Below are 27,922 nucleotides of genomic sequence, written 5' to 3'. Positions count from 1 at the left end.
GATTCCAGGGGCACATAATCTGCTAGAGAGAGGAACTAAATATGTTAACGATGGAAGAAGAAAGAAGTAGAAAAATGTGGATTAGTAACTTTTTTTTGCACACATGACTTATTAATAAAGACTGACCAGTGTTATCTTGATGTTAAAACTGACTTATTTCTTGACATTTTGTGGTTTTTGTTGCACAAGTAGATAAAATCAATTGTTGACTTGGCTAATACCAGTGAAGGGACATTTTATGAGTCCTACTTCAGTAAGTGACAAATGCAAGCATATTTAAACCAGGAAACTTTTGGCTTTCCTTTTCTTTTTTTTAAAGTTCTGTACACATCATTGAAACATACAAGTAATAGAAGCAAAGGACAAGCATATAAAAAGTGTTCCTAATATAGACTAAATATGGTCAAGGTAAAGAACATCTCTGGTCTAGAAAACTGACAGAGCAGGCAGGGCAGGTCGAGCTTTTTTCCCTTCTGCACGCAGATCATATTTTTCCAAATTGTGTTTGACTATATTTTTCGTACCCTGTTATTTATTATTTTGATTGTTCAGAGGAAATACTTACCTTCAAAGTGACATCCTGGGGCAGTGGTTTACAATATCCTTTATTAAGCTTTGCTGTGTCTATTCACATTGTTCTAATTCTTATTTTTAGAGAGGGGATTTTAAGAAGGTCAGTGCAGTATATTTGTGATTAAATTCCAGGAGTACTTAGCAGGGGTCCATGTAATAAGGGTATTGAATCATTGTGAACTGAGAACACATCCAAGTTTATGCTTTAACTGAGAATCCTCTGTTAAATATTTAAAAGTGAAAGCAATCCTTCAAAACAGGCATATGTGCCTGGACAGCACAGAAATGGTGAACACAGTACTAGGGTAAGCAGAAAAGGCAAAAACTGGGAACTGGGCTTATTGTTTTTCTGACCTCAGCTCTCTCCTCATACCTCTTACTGCTTTTATTTGCTGGTGTACTGCTTTCCAACGTTTTAGTGACTCCCAGCCCTTCAACTTTCATTCGCTCACGCTGACCTCCCATGGGTTCCCATGTGGCAAATATTTCAGGGCCCCGTGTAGTTCTGACTTGGATACGCTCCCTTGCTTTGCCACTAGTAGCTGAAGGTCCTTGAACGAGGAATGTATCTTTTCCAAATTCCAGGTTCCTTCCTTGTAACTGGTAGACCTTAATACCTACTTCAAAAATGTAAAACATGTCCACCATGGAGTAGACCCTTGATAAATGTTAGTTTTACCCTATCATTTTAAGATCAGTTGCCACCTGCATTAGTGAGAAATGATAATTTTGGGAAGAAATATGGATTTAGGCACCTATATAGTACACTATGAGGGAAAAGCAAATCTGGAGGTAGATATTTTATTTATAAAATTAGACCTAAATTTTTTTTGCAAAAACCAACAAATACATGTTCAGATCTGGTTTATCTTCAAAACACGTGTTTGTTTTTGTGTTTTTAACAAACATGCAAGTTAATTTGGCATGCCAAACATCTTTCTCTCTAGCTGTCTTTGGAAAATTTTTTTTTTTTTCATACCACGAGGGTGCAAATATTGTCTAAAAACTATTTACATTTTTACCCTCCAGAATTACTAACATTAATATTTATTGAGAAGAAAGAAAAACTGCAAGGTTCGATCTTTGGCATTCACATTTGATTCAGCAGTATAATTAAAAACATAATTGCTTTTAAGATAAACACTTTGAAGGAAATTTAATAAATCTTGTTTTTTTCTCTGCAGAGGAGCCACTGTATCAAAACATTTAACTGGATCTGTTGAGTTCCTGCTGGTAGAATATTACTTCCAGCCTATTTATTAGCTTTTCTTCCTGTGGCCCAATGCATGCTTCCCCACCCCCACTCACTCCACTGAGTGAAAACACAGAGAGAAAGCAGTTTCTTTTCTCTCTCCTCCCTGCCAGCATCATGCAAGGCCAGGCAACATCACAAGTCACAATACCTGAATTTATATTTTGTTTCTTATACGTAAAATTATTTTGTATTATAATACTTACTGGGTTATTTAAAATCAACATTGTTGATTTTAAACTATTATAAAGCCAGACTTTTAGAGACATTTGAAACAAGTCATGAACCATGTCCGAAAGGAGATAATTGCCTCCAACTTATTCTTTTGCACTTGAAGTAAAAGAATTTTAGGTATCAGCAGTTTACTAGAAAATGACTTTAGGGGGCCTATATAATGTATTCATATCTTTTTCTATATTGTAAACAAGGATATAATACTTTCGATAGTAGCCATGAACAAATTTTTAAAAATATATCCTTTAGTATAGAATAGGTATCAAGTGAACATTTTAAACATGATTCTGGTAGATCTCTTATGAGCCTACTTTCCAGAAAGTTTTTATGTGACATTTCATGATTTAAAAAAACCCAAAAAACCGAAAGTATAGATTTAAGCTGAGAAAATATGCTGTATGTGAGGTAAGGTCATTGAAGTACCTATAGTCTGATGCAGAATGTAATATGTACAAAAGAACCTAGAGAAACATCTATTTCAAATTTCAGGCAAGATATAAGAGTGCATAGAGAATAGAGAGCTTTTTAGGTCACATAGTGAAAGAAGACACAGTATTTAGCTAAAACAATGTTGTAAGCAACATATACATGTGCGGTGCCAATTCACAGAATGCACACGAGATCAATTAGAAATTGTACTGTGATAGCCACATATTTTGGAGAAAAATTCCCAAGCGAGGCGGATGTGGATTGGGATAAAAACATAGGCAGTATACACCACCATAGCAACAATGGTTAATAAGATGGTATTGAACATGGATTGCTCCCAGGGCTCTAAGACAGCACAGCAGCTAATGATTTGGTATTGATAGTAGAGCCAGGAGAAATAGTCTTTCACACGCCTGAAATCCATGGTTGGCTCCTTCAAGCTGCAGAAAGTCTGTCCTGTTAAAAAAAAAGACAGCAGATTAGAAGGAAAATAAGACAAGGAACCAAACCCAGAATCTCCTTAGATTTTCATGATCTCAACATGTTAAAATCTTTCAAAGAATGTTAATGATTACTGAATGGCTTAATACTAATATTATTTGGAAATAATATGCAATATTTTAATCATACAAATTAATAATATTCCCACTACTAATAATTACTACTATAATTAACAGCAACAATATTATTAATAGTAATTTTCATCTAAAAATGATAATTCCTAGTAATAACTCTAGTGATATTAGTATCTACAAATTAAGGCTAACCACATTTTCTTTATTCATGTATAGAGATAAACTATTTCCTACAACATATATTCTGGAAGAATATTTAAAGAACTGCATACAGAAAAGACTTAATATAGCAAGCCTGCGGCTGCTATCTTTAGAAGGTCCCACTGGCAAATTTGGCCCTTGGCTGGCATCTGGGATCTTGGGTTTTGGAATGATCTATCCATTCTCTAATGAATAGGATGATTCACTATGCCTAGACTGTGCATGCTCTGTAATTAATAGTGAACATCTGCTTTATTCTGGGAGTCTGAAATTTTGGTAATTACCAGAGTGTCCACATAACCCGTCCCAATAAAAACCTTGTTGCTGAGTCTCTAATGGGCTCCTCTGAGTGGGAATATTGCACGTGTATCACTGTACTTTTTGCTAGTAGAGACGGGAGCGTACTTAGTGTGTCTGCTTATGGGAGGGAAAGAGCATAGGAAGCCTGTAAGTGGACTTCTTCGGACTCCACCTGTGTCTTTCTTCCTTGCTGATCCTGTATTAAACTATAGCTGTGAGTACAACTATATGCTGAGTCCTGCAAGTCTTTCTTGTGAGTCACTGAAAGACTCAGTGGGGGCCTCTGAAACAAATGGGAAGCCCCAAGTGTACCTTTGGGTGGTCTTTTTTTTTTTTTGATATGGAACTCATGAAAACCGTATAAGTATGTTTTGTTGGCCCTCAGATAGGACAGTTATAATTGCATGAAAATCTTCCTAGAATGAAGAACATCTATCATTTAAGATGATTCTTGAGAAGATTTTGTGGACTTTCATAGACACAATGGGTGTCTGTGGGGGATACTAGCTGACTTTTATGCCTGTTTTGCTTACTCCTAAGAATATAATGGTGCCACATTATCTAGGTCCAGTTTGATCATTTTCACTATTCAAATCAGAGTTAAAAAATTTTGACGATTTTTTCTATCTTCTGATCTGAAATTTTCTCTCTTTGATTCTCTTTTGAGTAAAGCAAGATGTTTTTGCTCCATAAGGCTGTGGTGGAATCCTCAGGCTTTGGGGAGACTCTCATGATCCTAATGCCTGGCACAAAGGTAGTAATCAGTAAATACTTGCTGAATGAATGAGCAAAGGGATGAATGTTACATAACCAACTTAAAAAAATAATTATAGATCACTCTTACTCCCAGCCTAAGTGGGATATGGTTTGCTATTGTTGACTTTCAATAGCTTGGCTTTGACTAGTAACACTGTCTGAGATGGATAATTCCCACAAAAACTTAAAATGGAAAGTCTTTGTGTTATCAGCTCACAATTATCTGTAATAATGGCCAGGATAATTCAAATAAGCAGATAATACAACTGAAGTTGTTTCACTTTCCTGCAAAAAGAAAAGTCAGCCTCCTCTCTTTCCTAGAAGCCGGAGTAGGAGCGAAGTAATTGGACTGAAATGCCTTGTCCTGGTAGGTGCACCTTGGTGAGAAGTTGCCTCTAACAATTCTTTTTTTCATTCCAAGCTCTGGTTGCAGAGAAAGAGCTATGACCAGTAGTGTTAGGTCTTGAAGGTAATGAGTGACAGCAGGAGTGATCATTTCAGTGAGTGAAAATGTGTAAGCATAGAGATTTTCCACAGAAAATTAGAACTGATCACAATTTGAGCTTTTAGGCTGTCCCACTAGATAACTGTTTATTTCAAACTAAATTTAATTTTTAAAAATCTCATTCATAGCTACCCACCCTTGCTTCCTCTGCATTATCTAGACAGAGTTTGGGGCGATGCCAGATAACTGATTAGAGAGAACATTCATCAGTTGTTAAGTTCCAGGCTGTGCTAGGTGAAGGTAGGAGAATGATGGCTCAGACAGGTGGAGACTCGCTGCTTAGAAAGCTTGGCCCACTTGGGGAGACAGGTAGCAATTAAATAATATAGACAAATATTTAATTATTAGCCACGTTATACCCTAAAGGAAAAGAGCAGTGTATAAGGGGCTGTGGGAAACCTGGTCCAGTCTGAGCACGTCTCTGAGGAAGAGGTATTTGAGATAAGATCCAAGGGATAATTGCGAGTCAAACAGATAAATGGATAGTCAGGTAGGGAGAATGGCCAAGACAGAGGGATCAACTCGTATTTGTGCAAAGGTTAGAGGTGGGAAGGGGCTTGATAGGTGGTGGATCGGGGCAGAGAATAGAGCACAGAGATCTGGCGAGGGAGGCTGGGGGTATGAGAAGACTGAAGAGGAGGAAATGATCAGAGTGAGGCCAAGCACTGTGGGGCCTAGATGGATAGGCTAAGTATTTTGGTCTTTATCCTGTGAGTGTGGGGGCTCCAGAGGTTTTTAACAGGAGAATATTGTGGTGGGTGTGAGAAGGTGGGTGTGAGGCTTTAAGCTCCTATGGACATGTTGCCTTCCTTACACTCTAAAACCAAATTGAAATGACTTTGAATACCAATCGTTTCAGAAAATCTATGCCTTTGTTTACCTATGGGTATTACTTGCTCAGAATCAACCATGTACTGACAATCTATTTAAAATATTAATACTCTTTTAACTTTTATAAATGATTCATTGAGAAATATTATTAAATTTTTCTATACATTTTAGCTTTTAAAAATGAACCAGTCAATTGCCTGGCAATTGATTTCTACTCTAAAATTAAATTCTTGCTTGAACAGCCTCAGTGGACACCTTGATTGCAGCCTTGTGAGAGACCCTGAGGCATTCAGCTAAGTTGTGCCCAGGTTCCTGAGCCATAGAAACTGTGAGATAGTCAATGTTTATTGTTTTTAGCTGTAAAAATCAATCCATCTATCATCTATCATCTATCATCTATGAATCATCTATCAATCATTTATCATCTATCTATCAAGAAAATGACAGATATAAAGCATACCAACATGCATTACACCAAAGGTGGATACCTTGGTGACATACTGCTAAAAATATAAAGAATTAAGATTAAAAATTTTTTTTCTTGCCAGTATCCACAGTCCCTGGTATCATTTCCCAGGCTTCTCAGTAGCCAGCTCTGACACGTAAAAAGTGCTTTTCATTGTCACATCTCACTTTAGTCTCATGAAGTCTAAGAGTCAGCCAATAAGAAGCACTGATTTTTTTCCTCTTTGATTTTTTTTCCTTATTGATGAAAAGTAATTTTAAAGATTGTTTATTGTTTCTTATTAGGAAAGGGTGAGAAGAGAGAGAGTTGGTTTTTATTGTAAACCATCTGCTACAATGTATTGTTAAAATATGCACTACATTTAGGCTCTAGATCTGCCTAAGTAATATATTTCTACGGCCTTTTGAGTCCATATTTTAATCTCCTTTGAGACTACATGAAAGATTTAAAAAAATCTTTAGACAATTTAAAATGAGTAACATGGATAGGAGATTTATTAATTCATTAAACAAATACATTTTGAGTACTAATTATATGGTTTCTTCTGAGTAGTTAAGGTTTCAGAAAGAATCTATCCCATTGCATAAGAGACGCTTTTATAGGCAGCAGCAAACTAGACCGTGAAAATGCAGGGGAGGAAAAATAAATTTCTTTCTACCCTTCTAAGTTCTTCTGGCTGGTCTAATAATCAAATTGACATGAGACAGATTAAAAGGAGAAAGTAACCCAATTTGTTATTTATGTACATATGAGGATTGCATAAGACTATTGAACCTGAGGACAAATCAGGCAGTTGAGGCTTATATGCCATTCTATACTAAAGAGAGAGAGGCAGGGGTCTAGGGCTTCAAAGAGAGAGTAGACAACTCACAGTCTTGCTCAGGAAGTTCTTTGTTGGTGTTCTCTGTCCTTGGAAACTGAAATGGTAGAATGTTAGGCAACTGGAATGAGAGAAGAGTAGCAGGTGTTTTGGTAGGTGAGAATTTACCTGGGGGATATTGCTGAAGAATTGATTCTACAGTTCTCCACCACCTAATAAAAAAAAAAGTACTCCAAACTATTGGATTTTCTCAGTAAGGGATTTCCCTTTCTAGACACTAGCTTTTAAAAGTAAATCTTCCCTCCTGGGGGGAAAAAAAGCTTTACACATTTTGGGTTAAATTTACTTCCAAAATGTCAGAATCTGGGGCTGAAGAGAAAGGTCAGAAGGACCTGCAATTAATTTTGGGTTAAACTCCTTCCCAACTTATTTGAAATTCTACATCAATCGCTCAGCGCTTTTTTTTTTTTGTGCTTCATATCTGAAACCCGAAAATCTGAGAAGCGAACAAAGTGTCCTGCTGCAGAAAGAGATGCTGTGTCTGAAAAGAGACCGCGTCTGTCCTCAGCAGTGCTCCTTGGAAAGAACTCAACGTGACTTACTCACGTTCAAACCTTCCTTTAATTAAGCAATTTATTTTTAAAAGGAGCAGAGTGATTTCCTCCTAAAGAGTGCAGCATGGAAAGGGAGATAAGAAAAAGTAAATTTACAGTAGAGAAGACTAGTAAGCACTGCCTTGACAGCTGATCAAGGCCCACATCAACTGTTCAATCCTTTTGGTAGTGTGTATCCGTGAGCTCCTCACATGAAAATGGCACTTTACCTTTGTGGTCTTCCTCCTAACCCATGACCTTAGTCTAATAATCATGAGAAACAAATAAAATATCAGGCAAATTCCAATAGAGGAGCATCCTAGAAAATACCTGCCCAGTGCTCCTTAAAACTCTCAAGGTCATCAGAAACTAGCAAAGTGTGAAAAACTGTCACAGCCCAAAGGAGCTTGAGGAAACATGATGATTAAATGTAATATATTATCCTGGGTGGAATCCTGGAGCAGAAAAAGGATATTAGGTTAAAAACTAAGGAAATCTGTGTAAAGTATGGGCTTTAGTTATTGATGATGTATCAAGATTGGCTCATTAATTATAACATGTGTCATATGTTAGTTTAAGATGTTAATAGGGGAGACTGGATGCAGGGTATACGAGAATTTTCTATACGATCTCATTTTTTCTGTAAGTCTGAAACTGTTCTAAATAATAAAGTCTATTAAACATTTTTGAAGGCAAAGAAAAGAGAAAGTCTTGCAAGGTCCAGAGTTATCCCTATTCGAAACTCCAATGAACTTTGCTATGTTGTTCTGACCTTCTGAAAACTCTTCCTAAAAACTCTGAACATAGTTAAATAATACCTTCCATAAAGGACTGGATTTCAAACATTTTTAAACACGACCGAGAAGAAAAGTACATTTTACATTATGATCCAGTGTACATACACACAAATAGCCATATAACTAAAATAAACATCTCTTAAAATAATATTTTGAGGTACATGCTGGCATTTTTTTTTCATTCTGTTCTATTTTATTTGATTCTACTGTATTCTATATTATTCTCTTTGTTCATTAAAAAATACCCCAATTGTGAGCTACCACATTGATTTCTTAATCCTTCTATTTTAAAGCTTAACTCAAATGCGACTCTTAAAATGTCTCTGCACTGTCCAATATGGGACCACTAGTCACGGGTGGCAATTTAAATTTTTAGTGTTCAATAGCCACATGTAGCTTATGGCTACCATACTGAACAGCATAGAGATAGAATATTTTCATCAATACAGAAAATTTTGTCAGTGCTGTGGACTCTCTCCATCCCTTCCTTGGGCTAATGAAATAGCCTACCAACTTGTCTCCTTACCATCTTCCATGCTGCTGCTGGAATTAACTTTCTAAAATTACACATTCACTTCTCTGCTTGAAATCCTTTAATGGCTCTCCATTTCAAACACGGGAGGCCTTAAGGACCTTCAAGGTTTGATTTGTTCACCTCTCCAGCATCATCTCTGAACTCTCCTGCTAAATACCATGTTTTGAGGTTTCATGTTTTAGTTCATTCTCTTTTCATTTATAGAAATGTTTCTGTGCCCCTTTCTCATCTAGATAAAATCCTATTTACTCTCAAGACATAGCTCCTAATGTTTTCCTTTCTAGAAAGGAGATCGCTCAAGAGACTGCCCTTCCCAAGGAAAACATATTGCTTTTTTTATGTGTTACCACTGTAGCAACGTTTTAGAACTTATACTGTATTATAATTAGCCACATACAATCTGTTTCTCCACTAGAGTATGAAGTCTGTGGATACCAGGAATATGCCACAGTCATCTCTTTATCCCCAATGCCTGGGATGTAGGATACTTATATGATGGCTAGTGAGCCGATAGGCTGGCTGGCTGGCTGGCTGGCTGGCTGGCTGGCTGGCTGACTGACTGATTGACTGAATTACAAAGTTATCAAAGGCAGGAACTGAACTTGTACTCATTTAATATTTCTATAGCACGTTGAACACTTAAAAGATTCTTATGAATTCTCTTTCTATGCTTTCAGACAATTAGTTTGAGACAGATTGTTTCTGAAAATCCAATACAATTTGTCTTTTGTAGGATAGAAGGGAGCTGGTACTAAATATATTTTTAATAGAACAAATGCTTTTTTACTTTTTCACACTGTTAAAAATTCATGGACTTTCTGGGGAATAAAAAAACACTTGTGAAGTGGTTTTAAATTCCATTAAAATGGCTTTTACAAGTGCTTACTCTATGTGAGCAATAATTTAAGATTGGTAGGTAGAAAAGTGGTTCTAATGGGAAAAAATCCCAGTATGGAAACCTCTAGAGACCTGAATTTCTTCCCTTCCCTTCCCTTCCCTTCCCTTCCTTTCATTCCTTACTTTCATTTCATTCCTTACTTTTCTCTTATCTTTACTCTTTTCTCTTTATTTTCTTCATCCATCCATCCATTCATTCATTCATGCATGCATGCATTCATTTTACTGTGTGTCCTTGGGCAAGCTCCAAAACTTTTCTGTGTCACGGCTTCTCTCTGTAAAATGAAGGCAATCAATAATTGCCTCTAAGTCTGTCTCAGTGGCATGGCTAGGAGTATAGGGAAAGGTTTTGAGCTCTTTAGAAGTAACAGTAATAGTGGTGTTTATTGTTGTTCTTTGTGAATTGGTATAAATTTAAATTATTTGTAAGACTTTACTATATTATAAAGTCAAAAAGTCTTTGTGTAATATTCTATAATGGTTACCTCAGTAATGGAGTGCTTTGTGTATTTTATAGGAAAAAAAACACCTCAGCCTTTATTTATGTTTGCTAATTGAACTGCCTAGTACATTGAAAAACAAACAAACAAAAAACAATTCAGGTATATAGCCACTACCACAAACCACTACTTGAAAGACACTGCAATCTCTAGATGAATTTTAAATGTGTCTTGGGCAGGGACACCATATGCCATTGTGTGGACTGTGCATTGCGTAAGCCGCTGCTTTAATGTGAATCAGTTCATATGATTAAGAGCAAAACCTCACATTGTGTCTATGTAAGAATCAGGCACAGTATTAGTTTATTGGCTTCCCTGTTTCCAGATATCGTGCTCTAAATTTTCTGTGGGTGACTCCAATATTTTCTGTGCCCCATTGAAAATTCCACCCTTGCTTAACATTTTCCTGGAAATTATCCTTTCAATCTTAGAATACTCTCCTCCAACCATCCTTTGGCAAGTAAATCCTCATGCTGATACCAGGGTGAATATTAGAAGTCAGACCAGAAGCGATGGATTTGAAGTCCAAGTGTTTAGAGGGAGTTAAGAACAACAAACTGAAAAGTTTGAAATGAATCAAAGCCAAAGAAGAAAATCAAACAGCCATAGAGAACTTTCTTTATCCATTTATAAAATAGTTGGACAATTCTATAGACCCCCCAGAGAGATCAATCCATGTTACTCCTTTTAGGCAATTTATTTACTCTAAGTTTTATAATCTTGTACTTAGAAGTGAGTGAAATAATGCACTAAAAAGAAAAAGTCTCACCAATAATTTAAGTTATCGTTGGTACAGTGTTGGTTTGAGTTATACACGAGAGCGGAGTGTTTTTGTGGCTATCTGAACCAGTCTTACTGTCTCCAATTTTTACTAACACTAACAAAAAGAGAACAATAGAAAATATGTATTTCTAGTTCAATTATCAGCTGAGGTCATTGGGTGAAATGGCATGCGCTGAGTAACTGCAATTTCAAAGCAGGCCTTATTGTTTGACATTTCTGAAAGACTCCAGAAGGATTTATGAATGAAGGATTCTTGGCTGGCAAAGAACATTTGGAATTTGACTTTAACAGAAAATTTTATAATAATTTAAGAAATACTAAACTCAGATTAGATTAATCTCAGTGTTGTGTGGTTATCAAAAAGAAGATCTATCTATCATCTATCTAGAGTAGCAAGTATGTTAATAGATGTTATAAATAGAAAGAGAAATTTGTAATGGGGGGTAAGATGTCTTGTTCCTGCTGTCTTTTCATTTACTCATATTGAAACAGGGCAAGTATCCCTGTTTACTTCTGCCAATATTAGAGTGGAGAGTAGGGCTTCTGGGCCAAGTTTTTAACTATCATGTCATTTCTTAGGATGAGCTTCTTTATAACTATTTTATATGAGAGAGAGAAAAAAAAAAGAAACTCTATTATAAATAAATAAAGAAAAAAGAGCATAGCTTCTGGGTAGCATTTTCCTTCTGAAGATACTGTCCCCAAGGGATGCAAAATTGTTTTTAGAGGTAAAAAGTAAACAGAGCTGCAACACTAACAGTGGCCTTAAAGTCAATAAAATTCATTAAATGTACATACATTTTTCGCAATAGTCAAAAAAGTGAAAGCAATACAAACGTCCTTCAGCAGAGGGATGGATAAGCAAAATGTAATATTATTCATCCTTAAAAAGTAAGGAAATTCTGAAATATACTACAACACAGATGAACCTCGAGGGCATTATGTTAAGTGAAACAAAAAAGATAAAAATGTTGTATGATTTCACTTCTATGAGATATCTAGAGTAGTCAAACTCATAGAAACAAAGTAGGATGGTGGTTTCTAGAGCCTTGAGGAAGGAGAAAATTAGAAGCTGTTGTTCAGTGCGTATGGAGTTTCAGTTTTGCAAGATGAAAACTTTCTGGACACTGGTCGCACAACAATGTGAATATGCTTAACACTACTGAACTGTAAATTTAAAACTGATGGAGGTAATACATTGTTATGTTATATATATTTTACTAGAATTGAAAAAATTTAAATGTCAGTGAATATCTCTAAAAATTATAAAGGACTGAAATTTAAAACCGTACGTTAAAATAATCTGAATAATATTTTTAAAACGTCATTGAGATTCTCAGTTTGTCATGGGCCATTACCATTCTAGCAAAATCATATAGATATACCATCCAAAGCTGAGTAAATGAATAATCCCAAAGATCTTTAATAATTGTGAGGTCCCAAATGGAGTTTCCTTCTTGGTTTTCAGGATATAAGGAGAATTGAGAATTGTCAAACTATTTAAAAAAACTTCTAAGAGAAGAATAGACATGTTTAGGTTTATTCTTGGCATCAGTGAAATTCTAGTAGCTTAATCTCCTACAGTACATGTGGGAAATATAAATTCTATGATATGAAATTCTAAAGATATGAAATAAGGAGTTCATAAGACCCCAATACCGAGAGCACTTAAAAGGGAGTGCAAAAGTGGCTAAATTGGTCAGCTGAAATTACTTGTCTACTGTCATTACAAACCCCTTTCCTGAAAACCTGTGTTCCATGCATATCATAACAGTTCTGCTTTTCTTTTTTCATCTCCAGCTCTTCTTGGCCAGCAAACCCACAATTTGGTAAAAGAACTACTTGCTTACTGTTCATTTCTAAGGATTTGGTCTTCTTAGGAGCTAGAAATCGGACCATGAAAAATCAAGCCTTTAACTCATACCTAACTATCATTATATTTGATATGTCTTCAGAAACAGAAGACTTTTTTCCCCAAGGAACAACTTGAAGGCAAGGAAAGCGAGCTACTACAATACTGATTTGTCAAAAGCATATCTGCTGATCATTTGTTCCCAGAGTTCTGCCAGAAGAAATCTGGTTGTATAGGCAGTGACTCAGCCAAGACTCTTCCAATAGTATTTTCTAATACCAATGTCTGTTTTCTTTGTTTTGTTTCGTTTTTGTAACAATGCATAGATTTGCTCATAAAACTTTTTTTTGTTTTTTTATTTTTCTGTCCTTTGTCCTCCTCTTTCTTGTCTTCCTCTTTCTCATTCTTCTGGCTTATTCTTTATTCCTTATTACACTGTCTGGAAAGCTTCTGGTGATGAGCAGTGTTTCTCCTGTTTTGTGACCAGCAACACTGAAGTTTCACAGGTGTGATTTTTGTGGCAATAGTAATATAGCCCGTTGCTTTTCACTGCCCTTACCTTACCCGCTTCTGTCTCCTGGTTATTACTGCTTTTAGGAAAATGAGTGGAGAGCTAGGCTGACTCCATGAGTCATGGAGATAGACCCTTTGTTGAAGTGTTCTTTCTGCCAACTCCCAGATCAAGGGACGTTTCCCTATGGGCTGGTTAGCACTCTAGGTCAGTTAGTTTCTGGAGTGGTGATTTGGGTGATGGTGAGGTAAGGGGAGGAGAGAATGGAAAGGGAGGAGTTTATAGAGTTATGTCAAAACTTGCTTTTAGGCAATCAAATTACATACTCTAATTAGATTTTGTAATCTTGTACTTAAAAGTTACTCAAATGGTAAACTGTACTAAAAGAAAAAACTTTACTGACAATTTAGCTGAGTGTGTTTCTTATTTTCCTGGGAAGAGCACTGTGGACTGACTACTTACTGTTGGCTTCATTCTCTTTCTCCTTTTCCCAAGTATGTGGCTACCTGTACATTTGTAGCAAAAAGTAGAGAAGTATTGAACTCCAAGCTTGTTCTTTTAAATGGGTAACAATTGTTTGTTTCCTAAAAGTTTTGTTAATTCTCAAGTAAATGTGGAGAAGGCTAATGACAGCTGGGCATATTAAGAAAAGTATTTTCAACCAACTGATTTTGTAACCAATTTAACAACGGGCCTAAACTAGGTGAGATGAAATATTCTTTTCCCTCTTTGAATAAATAAAATGTTCTTTTCCCTGTTTGTCAAGAATATCAGAAGGAATATCCCAAGATATAAAAATATTTAAATTGGCTATCATATGGTGGATTCAAAAAAGGTATGTCTACATCTTGGAAGCTGTGAATGTGATCTTATTTGGGAAAAGGAGATTTGTACGTGTAATTAAGTTATGGATCTTAAGAAGAAATCATCTTGGATTACCCAGGTCAGTCCTAAATTCAATACAAGTGTTCTCAGAAGAGAGACGCAGAGGAAGAGGCCATGAGAGGACAAAGGCCGAGATTGGAGTTATGTAGCCATAAACCAAGGACCACCTGGGGACACCAGAAGCTGGAACAGGCAGGGGAAGATTCTCTCCTAGAGCCTCTGGAGGGAGTGCAGCCCTGCTGACACCTTGATTTCAGACTTCTAGCCTCCAGAACTACGAGAGAATACACTTTTTTTGTTTAAGCCACCAAAATATGGTACTTTGTTACATCAGTCCTAGGAAACAAATTCAGATCTCTTCCTTAAAAACACTAGAATCTTATAATGTGGAACTCTTTAGGGAACAGAAACAGCCTTTATGAAGTATCACTGTGGCAGGAGCGGGCTAGATACTTAAATAATTCCTATTTTTTAAAATTAATTATATTTATTGAGGTAACACTGGTTAATAACATTATATAAATTTCAGGTGTACAACATTATAATTCAAAATCTGCATACTTTATTGCATGCTCACCACCAAAATTTAGTTTCTATGTGATATGTGTGTGTATCTATATCTATACCTACATATCTTTATTAATCTATTGATGGACATTTAGGTTCTTTCCATGTCTTGGGTATTGTAAATAATGCTGCAATGAACAAAATATATCTTTACAAATTAGTCTTTTCATATTTTGGGGGTAAATGCCCAGAAGATTGCTGGATCATGTGGTAGTTCTATTCTTAATTTTTTGAGGAACCTCCATACTGTTTTCCATAGTGACTACACCAATTTATATTCCCACCAACAGTATACGAGGGTTCCTTTTTCTCTACAACCTCTCCAACATTTATTTCTTGTCTCTTTGACAAAGCCATGTAACAGGTGCAAAGCAATATCTTATTGTGGTTTTGATTTACATTTCCTTAATAACTAGGGTTGTTGAATATCTTTTCATGTAGATAGAGTATAGACATATAGTCCATTGGACATCTGTATGTCTTCCTTGGAAAAAATGTCTATTCAGATCTTCTGCCCATTTTTTTTTTAAATCGGATTTTTTTGTTATTGTTGAGTTGTATGAGTTGTTTATATATTTTAGATAATAGCTCCTTATTAGAGGTGTCATTTGCAAATAGCTTCTCTCATTCAATTGGTTGCTTTTTTGTGTTGATGATAGTTTCTTTTGCTGTGCAGAAGCTTTTTAGTTTGATGTAGTCTGATTCATTTATTTTTGCATTTGTTTCCCTTGCCTTTGGAGTCAAATTCACAAAAATAGCTACCTCTAAGACCAATGTCCAGAAACTTAATGCCTATGTTATCTTCTACTAAATAATTCCTATTTTAAAGATGAAACTGAGGCCCACAGTCTCACAGTGGACACAAGGGTCACTGAGTGCGAATCCTGGTAAGAGGCAGCTTGGTGAGCAGTTACAAGCTTTGGCTCTGGATTCTGTCTGGGTTTGACCCTGGCTAAGTTCCTCAACCACTTGGACTCAATTTTCTCAACTGGAAAATAGAAATGATAATAGAATTTCATATGATTTCTGGGAATATTAGAAAGTGAAAAGTAATTAGAATAATACATAGAAGGCCTAAATGAATGTTAACTATTATGATTACTACACACAATACTACTATACTACTGCTAATGCTATGAATACCAGGCAAAGAATAAAAGAGAATGAGATCATTTTTAAGGCAGAACATGTGAACTTATCAGTTATCAAATTAGAAACCACTTTTAGAGAGATTATTCTTCAGAATATTTATTCAGTTCTGGTGTGGCTGTCATAAAGGAGATAAAAAATATATTACCTTGTTTCAAAGACAAGGAAACTGGGACTCATTAAGTTTTGTGCCTTGCTGATCAAAGCCAAGGAGGAAATAACACTGTGATTTAGTCCTGGATTCTCTCACTTCAAAATGGTCTGTCACACCACACTGCCTCCTGAAGCAGTTCTTTACAAATGCTGTCTAACAAGTATTTTTTGAAATAGTAAAATCAGGCCATCTTATCAATAACTTTACAGTAATACTGGAGTTGCCCAAACTGTTTTGAAATGAACAAATTGTTGCCAATCATTTCAGAACCATAAATCTCCTAAAAGACTATAGCAAAAGGGAAGGATTAAGAAATAATCATTCAGAAGATAAATCTTTTTTTTTTTTTTATCTATACCCACTATTTTTTTCCATTTGCTATAGATTTAATAAAAATGGGGCAGGCAGCTAGTGGTAATCTAGTTTTTTTTTTCTCATTTGATTTTCTTTCTTTCTTAAAAATAAAAGAAACAAAGCAAATGAATGTCTTATTACGAACACTGACCATCCTCACTTTCATTGTTAACATTTTTGAAAGAAAATGTTTTCATTTTTTCATATTTCTCTCTTAATTTGTCCCATCTGGTTAACTAATAACTTACCAAAACATTGACTCCTCTCTTCCATGAAAGGTACTCCAGGGTAAGATGCTGCTCCACTTAAATAAAATATGAAGGATGCTGAAACAGAAGCAGCCTTTAACCAACAGACCCATAAATAAGACAGTAGATGGTGCTATGCAATCCTGACATTGGCGCTTGTATTGGGATTGGCCAGAGCTTCTTAACCTGGAGGTCAAGGCCTTGGGAGGGAGGGTATCTAAGAACTTGAAATGTTTGCAAATTTTGCACAGGCACTTTTCTGCATATACTTCAGAGAAGCCTGTAATGTCTGTAAACTAAGAACTACTGTTTCAAGGCATTACTACTAAAGCCACATTTTACTCTTTTGTGTCATTTTAAATGCCATTACAATATCAAGTATATAATAAATGTCTGTTGGTTGCTTTAGTGAGAACCAGAAGCTTCATTTTCTTAAAGATGTCATCTTATAATTAAAAGGGTCAGATTTCTAAAAGTGAGACCCCATGATATGATCAGAAAAATTTACCTGCCCGGGAGAGAGTCCAGGTTTGGATTCTTGTGCTTGCTCTTCCACAGAATGGTCCTGTGTGCGTTACTTCTCCTTTTGGAGTGGCTGTTTCTTCATCTGTGAAATAAAGATTTGAATAAACTCAAAGATGTCTTCAAATTTTAAAGCAATTCTGTTCCATGTAAAAGATTATTAAATCCTTCACTAAGTTAGCCTTATTTTTAAAATTCTTTTTAGAAAAGGTTACAGTTGGAGGTTGTGACATTGGCTAGTGACTTCCCAATGTGCTCTTAGGACTATAAAGTGTCACATTACCATCTATGGAAGGATCGAGGGGAAGCCCCAGGTGGGACACGAGATAAGGCTAAGAGCCCATCACCTTGCTTCTTCTATTAGAGCAGCCTGCTTTTAATCTGTTTTTTATACTGGATTTCTGGGTGGTATTTTGTTTGTAGAAAATGTTTCTTGATTTTAATTAGTCTGTTGATATCCATGGGGGAAAAAAAAAGGAAAAATAGATTAGGTTAATAAACCTATTTAAAAATCTGTCTTTGAAAAAGCACTGGAAACAGAGTCAGAAACCCTAAGGCTTGTTTCCTATTTTGTTATTTATTAGCTGTATCACATCAGACATGTCAGATAGTCTTTCTGAATCTTTGTCCTCACATATAGAATGATGACACTACCTTATTCATAGGGTAGTCATAAGAATAAAGTGAAATAATATTTTTGAAAGTGTTTCATAATTGGTAAAGTGTCATAAAAATGGTGAGTGGGTCTTTAGTGGTGAGCCCCGGGGTTATGTATTTTGTCGTGACCATTATAGCATTTTTGTCCACCTGAATTACATCATAGAAAGTATGGGTGATCAAATTTGCAGATGAACCAAAGTTATGGGGTGGAGTTATAAAAGACTTAGCAGATTATAGAGTTCCAAGAATGACTGAGGGTAAAACTTTTGGGGCAATATAAACTCTTGTTTTTCAGTTTAAAAAGTCAATTGTTTAAGAGTAAGATGGAGGAAAATGTGGCCTATAATCAGTTTAAGAGAAAAAGACTAAGGATTTTTACTTGATATCAAGTTCATTCTGAGCCAATCAGCCTGTAATATGGTTGGCAAATAAATAAGTAAACCAACTCTTAGTCCATTTGGGCTGTTATAACAGAATACCAAAGACCGGATAGCTTATAAACAACAGACATTTCTTTTTCACAGTTCTGGAGACTAGGCAACTCAAGGTCAAGTCACCAGCCTTGGTTGCATTCTGGTGAAGGCCCTCTTCCTGGTTCATGGCCAACACCATCTTGCTGTGTGGAAGGGGCAAGGGATCTCTCTGGAGCCTCCTTTATAAGAGCAGTAATCCCATTTACGAAGTCTCCATCCTCATGACCTAAGCACCTCCCAAAGGCTCCACCTCCTAATATCATCACCTTTGGAAATTAGGCTTCAACATATGAATTTTGGGGGGACATATTCAGATCATAGCACCAAAATTCTTATATATTTATAGAAGTACAGATGAGAAAGGAGGCTATAGCTCTTGGCTTTGATTAGCATCCTTCTTCCAACTGTTAGAAAACAATGACTCTAGCAAGTTGAGTACATCCACAGGAAGCTAGATGGAGAAAGTCTGGATGGTTTCCAGTGGGAAATGTTGAGAGCAGACTTTGGGGAGGAACATGCCATGGAGGTCTTAAAAGATCTAAAAGATTTTCAACAGTGTTACAAGCTGTCATGGAGGGGAAGTTTTGGAATTGTTTTACTGTTTTCAGAGGTGAATCTCAGAAAAAGCTTTAAACAATAAGAGGTAACTAAAGGGAAGAGGCTGACTGGTTGAAGTAGTGAGAATTCCATTAGGGAAACTGTTCTAGCAGATACTGGACAACATCTTCGGAGGGTTGCTTTTATCACAATTATTATTTTTTTTTTCCTCTTATTTTCTGATGTTGGCCAGGCATAAATGAATCAGGAGGCTTTGGCTAGAAATAAATGATAAAGATTTATTTAAGTGTCTTAGAGTTTGTAAACTAGAAACATAGCTAGGCAAAACCTAGAAGTGTTCTGAAAAGTTAAGAATTCTTATTGTAAAAGTAACACCCTTGAGAATAATCATTCCTGCATTTTTGGCCTTCAGATTGGTCCAGAACAGTCATCAGCCAGAGGTCAGGTGGTCCAGACAGGGGCCAGGTGATCTGGTCAAGTAAACGTTTTTTTTCCTAAGTCCTTCAGAGTCAATTAGAGGGTAATCTTATAGGAATTATACATGCATATCTCTAGGTACAACTGGAAGGTTTAAAGGTTTAGGTTCCCAGGCTAGTTAAAGCAAGAATAGAATTATTTTTCAAGCCTCAGCTGACTTGATTTTAACAATTTGGGAGCTTGATTCTAATGACTCCATTTTATTTCTTTATTCCTCACTACATGCATTTTATTTCCTCTCCTTCTAAGCAATTCCTGTCAGGTGACAAATCCTTCAGAGACATAGGATGTAAGAGGGTAAAATGGTGACTCCTATTGGTTTGGGAGAAGAATTCACCCCGAAGCCCATGGGAGTACCATGTTAGCTGTTTTGTGTTTGCATCCTAAATGGAGGAAACCTGTCGAACAATTTTTCTGTCCTATATTATAACCTGATTTTCCTGCCCATCAAAACCAGAACCAGGCCAACTTGATTGATTTTTTCTTTGTTTAAAGTTTTAGACAATGAAATGTCCTATTAAAAATGTAAGGACCAAGCTATCCCTGTGGAGTAGATAAAGTAAATGCAGCATCAAGGAATAAAAAGAATTGGCAACTGAAGTATTAGAATCCGTTACACATTCTTTCTACGTCTAATTTTTTCTATTAATAAAGTGACAATAAGCTAATTTTACTTAAAAATTACCTTTTAGCAGATGAATTAATAAAGGAAAAGCAGTTTACTCTTCTTAGGAGAAGATAAAAAACATAAGATTTCCCCCATGGTTGGGGAAGAGGCCAGGTGAATTTTCTCTGATAGAAGTAGAGGTAAGCATTAAAGTTACCAGTTTCCATAGGTTGGTGACAGGTTGGCATTGCTTCTCATTTAGAAGATAATAGATAACTGCATATTAAGAAGGAGTATGTTAATTCTGTCTGAAGCTCTTACACAAAAAGAGGACTATTAGATTTTCAAAAGAAACAGAGATAATATAACAATCTTAGGTTTAGATAAGACTCTACTTCAAAGACTTTTTTTTTTTCCACTTTTCTTCTTCTGCCTTGGTGAACATTTATTTGATGCTTATTGGGCATGACATTCTATGAGACACAACAAGTATATTCCAGAACAGAGATGAACTGGTACTTTGGCTATCTGTTGGAAGGATGTGAGCGAGAGTTGTAGAGGTATAATATTGTTCCAGAAAATCTGTTTTGGACATGTTATCATCAAAATTCTCTTTCTTTTTCTAATTTTTAAAATTTTCTTGTGCAGTATTCTACTTATATTCATTCCCAAATTCTCTTTTTAATCTCTTCAGAGATCTTGAACTCAAACTGATAACTTTAGCTTGAAATTCCTAATTGACATTCTTCGATTTTATAATATAGCTGAAGGGGCAGGTATGCTATATTAAAGTAGCAAGCTGTCACCCAGGAAACTACCATTCTATATTGAAAATAACAGCACACATTTATTGAGCAGCTCCCAAAACTTCGTTATTTACTTTATGAGTATTACCTTATGCTGTTCACTTAACAACATTATAATGAAGGCACTATTTCTATACCTGTTTTACAAATGAGGAAACTGAGACATTGAGAAATTTTAAAACTGACTCACAATCTCAGAGCTAATGTAGAGCACATACTCTTAATCACTCTGCCAGACTGTCTCTCTATGTAGAGTTCTTATAACCCTGTGAATCGTCCACCCATTCATCCAATCAAATAGCCAACAAGTATGTACTAGGAATATGAACTATGAATAAGAATTACATGGTGACTGTCCACAGGTTGCTTTCTAGAAGAGGAGGGACAGTTATGCAAGCATCCCCACACAGCCTGATAAGTGCTGTGACTTATCACTAACTTATCACTTATGGATGTCAGGGAAGCTTAGGCTATGCTGGGGCATAGAAGGAGGCTCTAACTCTGTCTGGAAGCGGGTGTCAGGACAGACAGGTCAAAGAGTTCTTGTCCTCATCACTGTGTGCTTCAACTGTTTTGTAGCAAAAGGCTACAAAATGTCACCTCTAGAAAGAAAGGTCTTTGAAGCAAGGTCCTCTTTTGTGTTTTCCCCTGGTGCCTGGCACATCATGGCTGCTCAATTAAAATCTGTCAAAAAAATAAAAGTTCCAATGCTCCATAATAACTCCATTACAATGAGGAGCCTTTTAACTTATTTCTAACTTGACTGAACATTCTTAAATGCTTCTCCTGTAAGCTTGAAATAAACGTTTCCTTTTGACTTGAAAAATCAGTCCCTGCTCCTTTTGGAGCCATTTTCTAAAAAGGGCTATTCTAGGAAAGCTGCCACACCCATTACATTTTATTAGAACAATGTGTCCTGTTAAAACAGGTGTGTGCTCCAAGTAGAGATTCTGGGGCAGTCTGGTAAAGTGGAGACTCCCGTGACTTTTTCCCCTCTTTTTTTTCAGTTATCTGTGGATTCCATGCTCTGCTCTGTGCTTATGAAATATTTGCTCTTCCTTCACCTTTCCAGGATGGCTTAGAAATTTTTCTTCCCCTCAACTTCTTCCCCACTTGAGAAAGTGGTTCTTAATTATTTACCACCCAATCCTCCGGCCGCCTATAAAAATCCAGGGCAAAGAGAGAGAGAGGCCAACAAAAAACTGAAAGCCCAGGCTAATAATTTCCCTCAGTAAGAATCTTTGTTATTATAAGGCGGTGTTTTATTTAGGTTGTAGTTCTCAGCTGTAGAACAAGTATGCGATTATGTCTTCCTTGTGGCTTCTTAGAATGTGCTGGCGTTAATGTAATATTTTCCTTAGTGATACAGTGAAAAATTCAAGGTAGCAGAATAATGCTGACGGGACGTGGAAACCAGATCTCCTAAGGGGAGAAGTTAACTTGGAGCTGGTAGTCTTTATGGCCCTTCCCAGAGTCACAGTAGCCAGGTTTGTACATGATTTTACATTATCTAATTACATAATTTTACTTACTGACCTGATGCCACAGTTTGAAATTGTACCTCAGTCCCTTCCTGGCCTGATGTTTTTCCAGAGCCTAGCTCCTTCTCATATGCTATATAATTCACTTTATTATTATTATTATTATTAATTTATTTTTAATGTCTGACATCCCTCTAAAACTTAAGCTCCTTCAAGGGTGACAATTTATACATGTTTTGCTTTTATTCATCCAGGGCCTAGAATTGTCCTGGACAGGGTAGATGCACAATAAATATCTGTTGAATAAATGAATTACTAATCCCAATTGAAGCAATATTAATAAATAACAACTATGATCAAGTTTTTCCTACATGTATTTATTTTATAGACAACTGGTTGTCTATAAAGTAAAATTATTTGTAGAAATCCTCTAATTGAACAAAATATGAGCCATAGAATCTCTACCAAGGAATCAATGGTCAAAAACCACACAGAACCCATTTTCATCAGCATGATAAGGTCTTCTAAATATTTATATGGAAAGATAAGCCTGTGCTGGTGGAAATGGAAAATCTGGAGGTTTCCTGATGTGGGTAGATTTACTTGAATCCCTAAAGCTAAGGGTATGGTTTGGCTCAGTGTACTTGTAACTGTTCTTGGCAACAAGTTTAGGTGGTGCTTACTACCCTCACGAAACTCAGAGAGTCACTAATTTTATATTCCCATTTCTGGACAAAGCATTGTCATCTAATTCCACAGTTCTTAGTACAGGATCAGGCAGTTTCTAAGAACTCAACACATAAAAGATGAATAGAGGAGTATATTAATTATTTGAGAGCTTATCTCGTACTTGAGATTGTTATAAGCACAGGAAACACTTCCCAGCAATGACATGTCAGTGTGCTCTGAGAACCTTAGTGGCTGCTCCAGCTTTTCCTTTCCACCAAGACTCCTCTTTCTGAGGCCAATCTAGTGTAAGTGAAATCAGGCTGATCTGAATGTCAGGTAACCTCCCTCTCTCATCCAATGTGGCCTCTCTCAACAAGTGGTCTGAAGAACTGAGAAAGGACTAGACTTATCTAGAAGCTGGAGGAACAACTGGCCTTTCTGGGACTGGATTAATATAATGAATGGGTGAGCCCCAAAAGATAGGGCGTCGCAAGCAAATTCTCTATAGGACTGCATTAATGACATTTGATTTATTTCTAAACAGAGGAAAGCTTGGGCAGGTATGTAAACATATGCAAATCACATAGCTCTGTAACACCTGTGCTGCTCTTAATTATTTCATATATTTCAGCGTGACTCTTGGGAAAAAGCCTCATGTAAACTATTGGTCTAGTGGTACATGGAGATTCATGAACTCCAAGTTCTAAACCCATCTTTTGTTGTTGTTGTTGTTGTTAATACCTTGGATAATTTATAAAAAACAGCTTTATTGAGATATAACTCATACACCATATAATTCACCCATTTAAAATACACAATTCAATGGTTTTCTGTATACTCACAGTCATGTAATCATCACCAGTCAGTTTTAGGCCATTTTTATCATCCCAAAAGACACCTTGCACACTTTAGCAGTCACTACTCCTTCTTCCCTACCTCCACCTCCCATTCCAGCCATATGCAATCATGAATCTACCTTCTGTCTCTGTAGGTATGCCTATTGTGCATATGTTATATAAATGAAATCATACAACATATGGCATTCTTTCATTTAACGTAATCTTTTCAATGTTCATGCATGTTGTAGCATGTATCAGTACTTCATTCCTTTTTACAGCTGAATAATATTCCATTATTCCATTCCATATCACACTTTATCTATTCATTCATCAGTCAATGGACACGTGGATTGTTTTCACTTTTTGGCTATTGTGAGTAAGACTGCTGTGAACATTCATGTACAAGTTCTTACATGGGCATAGGTTTTCAATTCCCTTCGATATATACCTAGGACTGAAATGGCTGAGTTATATGGTGATTCTTTTTGAGGAACTACCAAATTACTTTCCACAGCAACTCAACATTTTACATTCTCACCAACCATATATGATGGTTCCAATTTTTCTACCCCCTTTCCAACAGTTGTTACCATATGTTTTTTGATTATAGCCATTTGGTTGATGTGAAGTGGTATCTTTTGGTTTTGATCTTCATTTCTCTAAAAACTAATGGTAGTAAGCACATTTTCATGTGTTGATTGGACATCTGTGTATCTTCTTTGGAGAAATTCTATTTCTAAAGGAATGTCTAAAATTCCTTGCCCATTTTTAAATGGGTTATTTGTCATGTTTGCTTCAGCAACATATATATACTAAATGAGTTATTTGTCTTTTAGTTGTTGAGTTTTTCTTCTTTTTTCCTAAGACTGGGGGATGATTGGAGGAAGAGAACCTCAGACTTCTCACCTGCTCTTATCTAGATTAGAGCTTCGGCAACACAATTCTGGGGTGGATGAGATGCCGGTTGCTTTTCCCAGAATTATACCATAGCCTTAGACTGGGTTTGAGGTTGAGAGGGAGCCCTATATTCTCAGCTATACCTACCCAGAGTGGAGTACCATAATACCTGTCTGGAGGAGGGCAGAGAAATGGATTGTGGCTCAAATGCCACAAACTCCTGTTGTTCTTACTAAAATTTAGTAGGTTGTCTTGAATAAATTTTTCTTCATCTGTTTTTTCTCAGAACAATTTCTAGAGATTAAATAGTTGTTTATCTATAATTTTTATCACTTATTGTTATATTGTTAAAGAGTAGGTTCACAGAGCTCCTCATATCATTCTGGAAGTTGAAGCCTATTTGGATAATTTTTGATTAAGGTTTTGCATCTTGTATACTTGGTGGTAAAATAGTTTATGCTGACATAGAATTAGGAAGGACAGTTTTTACAAAAGTATTTGCAAATTTATAAACAGTGGGTTAAGAAAACTGATTGAAGTTGAGGGCTGGTTGACTTTCAACTTCATATCCAGTCAAATTCTAGAACGCCTATGCATTTGGTTCAACAAACCATTTATTATTATTGAAGTCATATGGAAATATTTGAATAATGAGGGCGACAGTGCATTTCATGAGTTTGTCGTTGCTCTAGTAATCTATGTACAAAGCCATCATAACTATTGCAACGGTATTCAAAATAATGCCTATTTTTAAAAGCATAGGAATAATTCAGATGTGAAAATCAAGTTATTAAAACCTCATTAGTTTTATGCATTAATCCAAAAAGCAAAAATGACCATGTATTTCTTAATTTTTTTTTTTTTTTAATTCAAAAGAACTACGATGACACAGTCTTTTGAACAACAACTTTCCCAACTTCCCTGATGCATTTATTTGCAGTTTAGGGCAAAGATTTGCATTTAACGATTCCGCAAATTCTTTATTTGATCTTGGGCTGAGCTCATATGTTCATTGCCAACCAGTTGAATGTCACTTTAGTTGAAACAGACCTAGAATCTCTGCTCATATTCAAAGCCCTACTCTTCTCATTCCCCCACACTGCCCATAGCAAAATTAACTATACTTTTCTTCTTGAGTTTAGAAATCTGGTTACCTATAAATGATCACTTAAGCATTTTTGAGAAAATCCATCCTGCTTAATAATCATGAGAAAATATTAAAATATGTTCCTTGGAAATTCATCACTTTTTGGGTGGTTGACTTGTGTGTATTCTTGCCTGAAGTAGCTTATGGGCAAAAAATATTGTATAAAAGCATGAAATTAGATAAAAATGAATATTTAAGAATGAAACCAAGCACTTCCTAATGATATTTCCTGTAATGATATTTACTGAACTACATAAAGATAAATAATGAAAATAATTTACAAAGTAATTTTCTCTTCTTTTGGCTTGGAAAGTTTCAATAATAAAGTTTGCTTTCTGTTGAGTGAAAGATCTTAGTTTCTAACATAGTTAAAGGCAAATGGAAAAACCCATTCAATCCTTAAAATTTTAATGCTCTAAGTAATAAACTGATAAATTACATTAAAGCTTGATATTATTTTTCCCCGATAAAGACAGAAATTCTATCCTACTAAATAAAGCCACTTTACATTTCAAACTGATATTTTGGAAGATGCTTACCTCCTGGTTGGGTATATCTCCCTGCGGCTTAGGTGAGCACCGGTGCTTTGGCCCCTCTCCAGATGCTGCGAGCTTCCCACTGCGCCGGGCGCCTCAGAGCTTCCCAGAGTTGGGTGTTTGGCTCCGCCGTCTGCACTATTACTAAAACTCCAATTATGCCAGACTGATTCTAGCGATTAATTATCCACAAAAGGAAAACATTCCCACACAAACTTGTGTCCAACTGCACTGCTCCCAGTGACTCCTTCCAGAAGAGAATGACGGCTGCACCACTCCCTTCCCCCTTTGCTCTACAGTCCCAACTTCCCACAGGATGCCACTCTCGGTCCTGGCAGATCAGGCTCGTCCTCGGAAGAATGCAGCCCAACGACTTTTACATTTTTAAATTTGGTTTTGTGAGGCTCGTTAGCACTTCTCCTGGGATCAGCCTCTCAGGAGGGGGCACTTTCCGGATGCTGGGGAAGCCAGGGCTCTGAGAACAACCGAGGAGACTAAGGCGTCGCTGTCACCTCCGGCTGCCGCAGTAAAACCCCAAGCCGCGGCGGGAATGGGGAGGAGGGGATAGGGAGGCCCCCTCCCCCACCCTCGGGCTGGGAGCCCCGACATTACCAAAGGGGCACGTCCTTTGCTAGGGGTAGAGGGGAGCAGATAAACAGGAGGTGCAGGTGGAAGCTTTGGGGCTTTAGCCGAAGCCAACATTAACCCACCCAGGGAGAGCGGGTGCTCAGAATCCATCCATCCGCAGACTTCGCCAACCCGGTGAAGCCCGGCGGACGCTGAGCAGACTGCGGTGTGAAACTCAGCCCCAGGCTGCGAAGTGAGCCCAGGGCTCCCGGCCAGGGCAGCAGTCGTCCGAGCAGGTATCTGACTGCATTTGTTTGTTAAAGACGAAAGGAAGCAAACCTATTTAGCACTGGCTGCTAATTTTTTGTACCGTTGAATGTGCAAAACATCTCTCCCCTTCCCACGCCCTCCATCCTGCACCTTCCCTCCGCCCCATGGCTGGGAGGTTAATAGTTAAAAAGCTGGACTCCCTGGGGAGACAGATAGAAGGATCGTGCCCCGAGAACTTGTGGGTGCTCACTCACAAGTGAAGAGAATTAATTTGGGCCCGGACTGCAGCAGGAAGGTAAATTGGGGAAAGAGGTGACTCGGTGATGCAGACACGCGTGGTGCGGGTTCCCGCGGCCCCGGGGCGGGCGTGCCCAGTGCTTGTGCTCAATTATCATTCCGAGGAGGTTTGGGACCTCGAAGACCATCTATCCTGGAAACATGCATCCAGAATACCAGTGATCCCTTCTCTACGGAGGGAAGAGTGCTTAGATTTAACACGGAGGCTGCTTGCTGAGGTCACAGAGGCCCCTGAAGCTCTCAACCCTGTATATCTCCGTAACCGAGACTCCTTAGGTCCAAGACCAGAGGTGTCCGCCAGCGAAAACCTCTTTTGATTAACGAGTATTTAGGCGACATCCCGACAGTC

At 37.0% G+C, this 27,922-nt stretch overlaps 2 protein-coding genes across 15 annotated transcripts in view; one reads left to right on the top strand and one right to left on the bottom strand.

Moving 5' to 3' along the window:
• Positions 1-592: 592 nt before the first annotated feature.
• SPTSSB (serine palmitoyltransferase small subunit B) lies at positions 593-27,922 on the bottom strand. 14 transcript variants are annotated; one of them, XM_039857526.1, is made up of 5 exons: positions 27,150-27,290; positions 26,443-26,583; positions 17,276-17,374; positions 16,768-16,845; positions 593-2,944 (listed from the first exon to the last, which is right to left on the bottom strand). In XM_039857526.1, exons 4-5 carry the CDS (start codon positions 16,790-16,792, stop codon positions 2,682-2,684), a joined length of 288 nt encoding a protein of 95 aa, XP_039713460.1. In that variant the 5' UTR covers positions 16,793-16,845; positions 17,276-17,374; positions 26,443-26,583; positions 27,150-27,290; the 3' UTR covers positions 593-2,681. The 14 variants fall into 14 exon arrangements, 8 of the variants coding, with proteins under 8 accessions (XP_039713460.1, XP_039713467.1, XP_039713466.1 ...); XM_039857533.1 differs by lacking the exon at positions 27,150-27,290 and adding an exon at positions 6,994-7,063 and having other exon boundaries at positions 26,443-26,956; XR_005651640.1 differs by lacking the exon at positions 16,768-16,845 and adding exons at positions 9,906-10,039; positions 27,531-27,922 and having other exon boundaries at positions 2,929-2,944; positions 26,443-27,310.
• The window catches only part of OTOL1 (otolin 1), a 96,826-nt gene continuing 91,106 nt past the window's right edge, over positions 22,203-27,922 (top strand). The window contains exon 1 of the mRNA XM_039857524.1: positions 22,203-22,357. The gene's annotated coding sequence lies outside the window, so the exon portion shown is untranslated. The remainder of the gene's footprint in view (positions 22,358-27,922) is intronic.

This window comes from Pteropus medius, unplaced genomic scaffold (genome assembly GCF_902729225.1).
Source record: "Pteropus medius unplaced genomic scaffold, Ma_sr-lr_union100, whole genome shotgun sequence".
Classification (NCBI taxonomy): domain Eukaryota; kingdom Metazoa; phylum Chordata; class Mammalia; order Chiroptera; family Pteropodidae; genus Pteropus; species Pteropus medius.
This window is presented reverse-complemented; position numbering and strand designations above follow the sequence as displayed.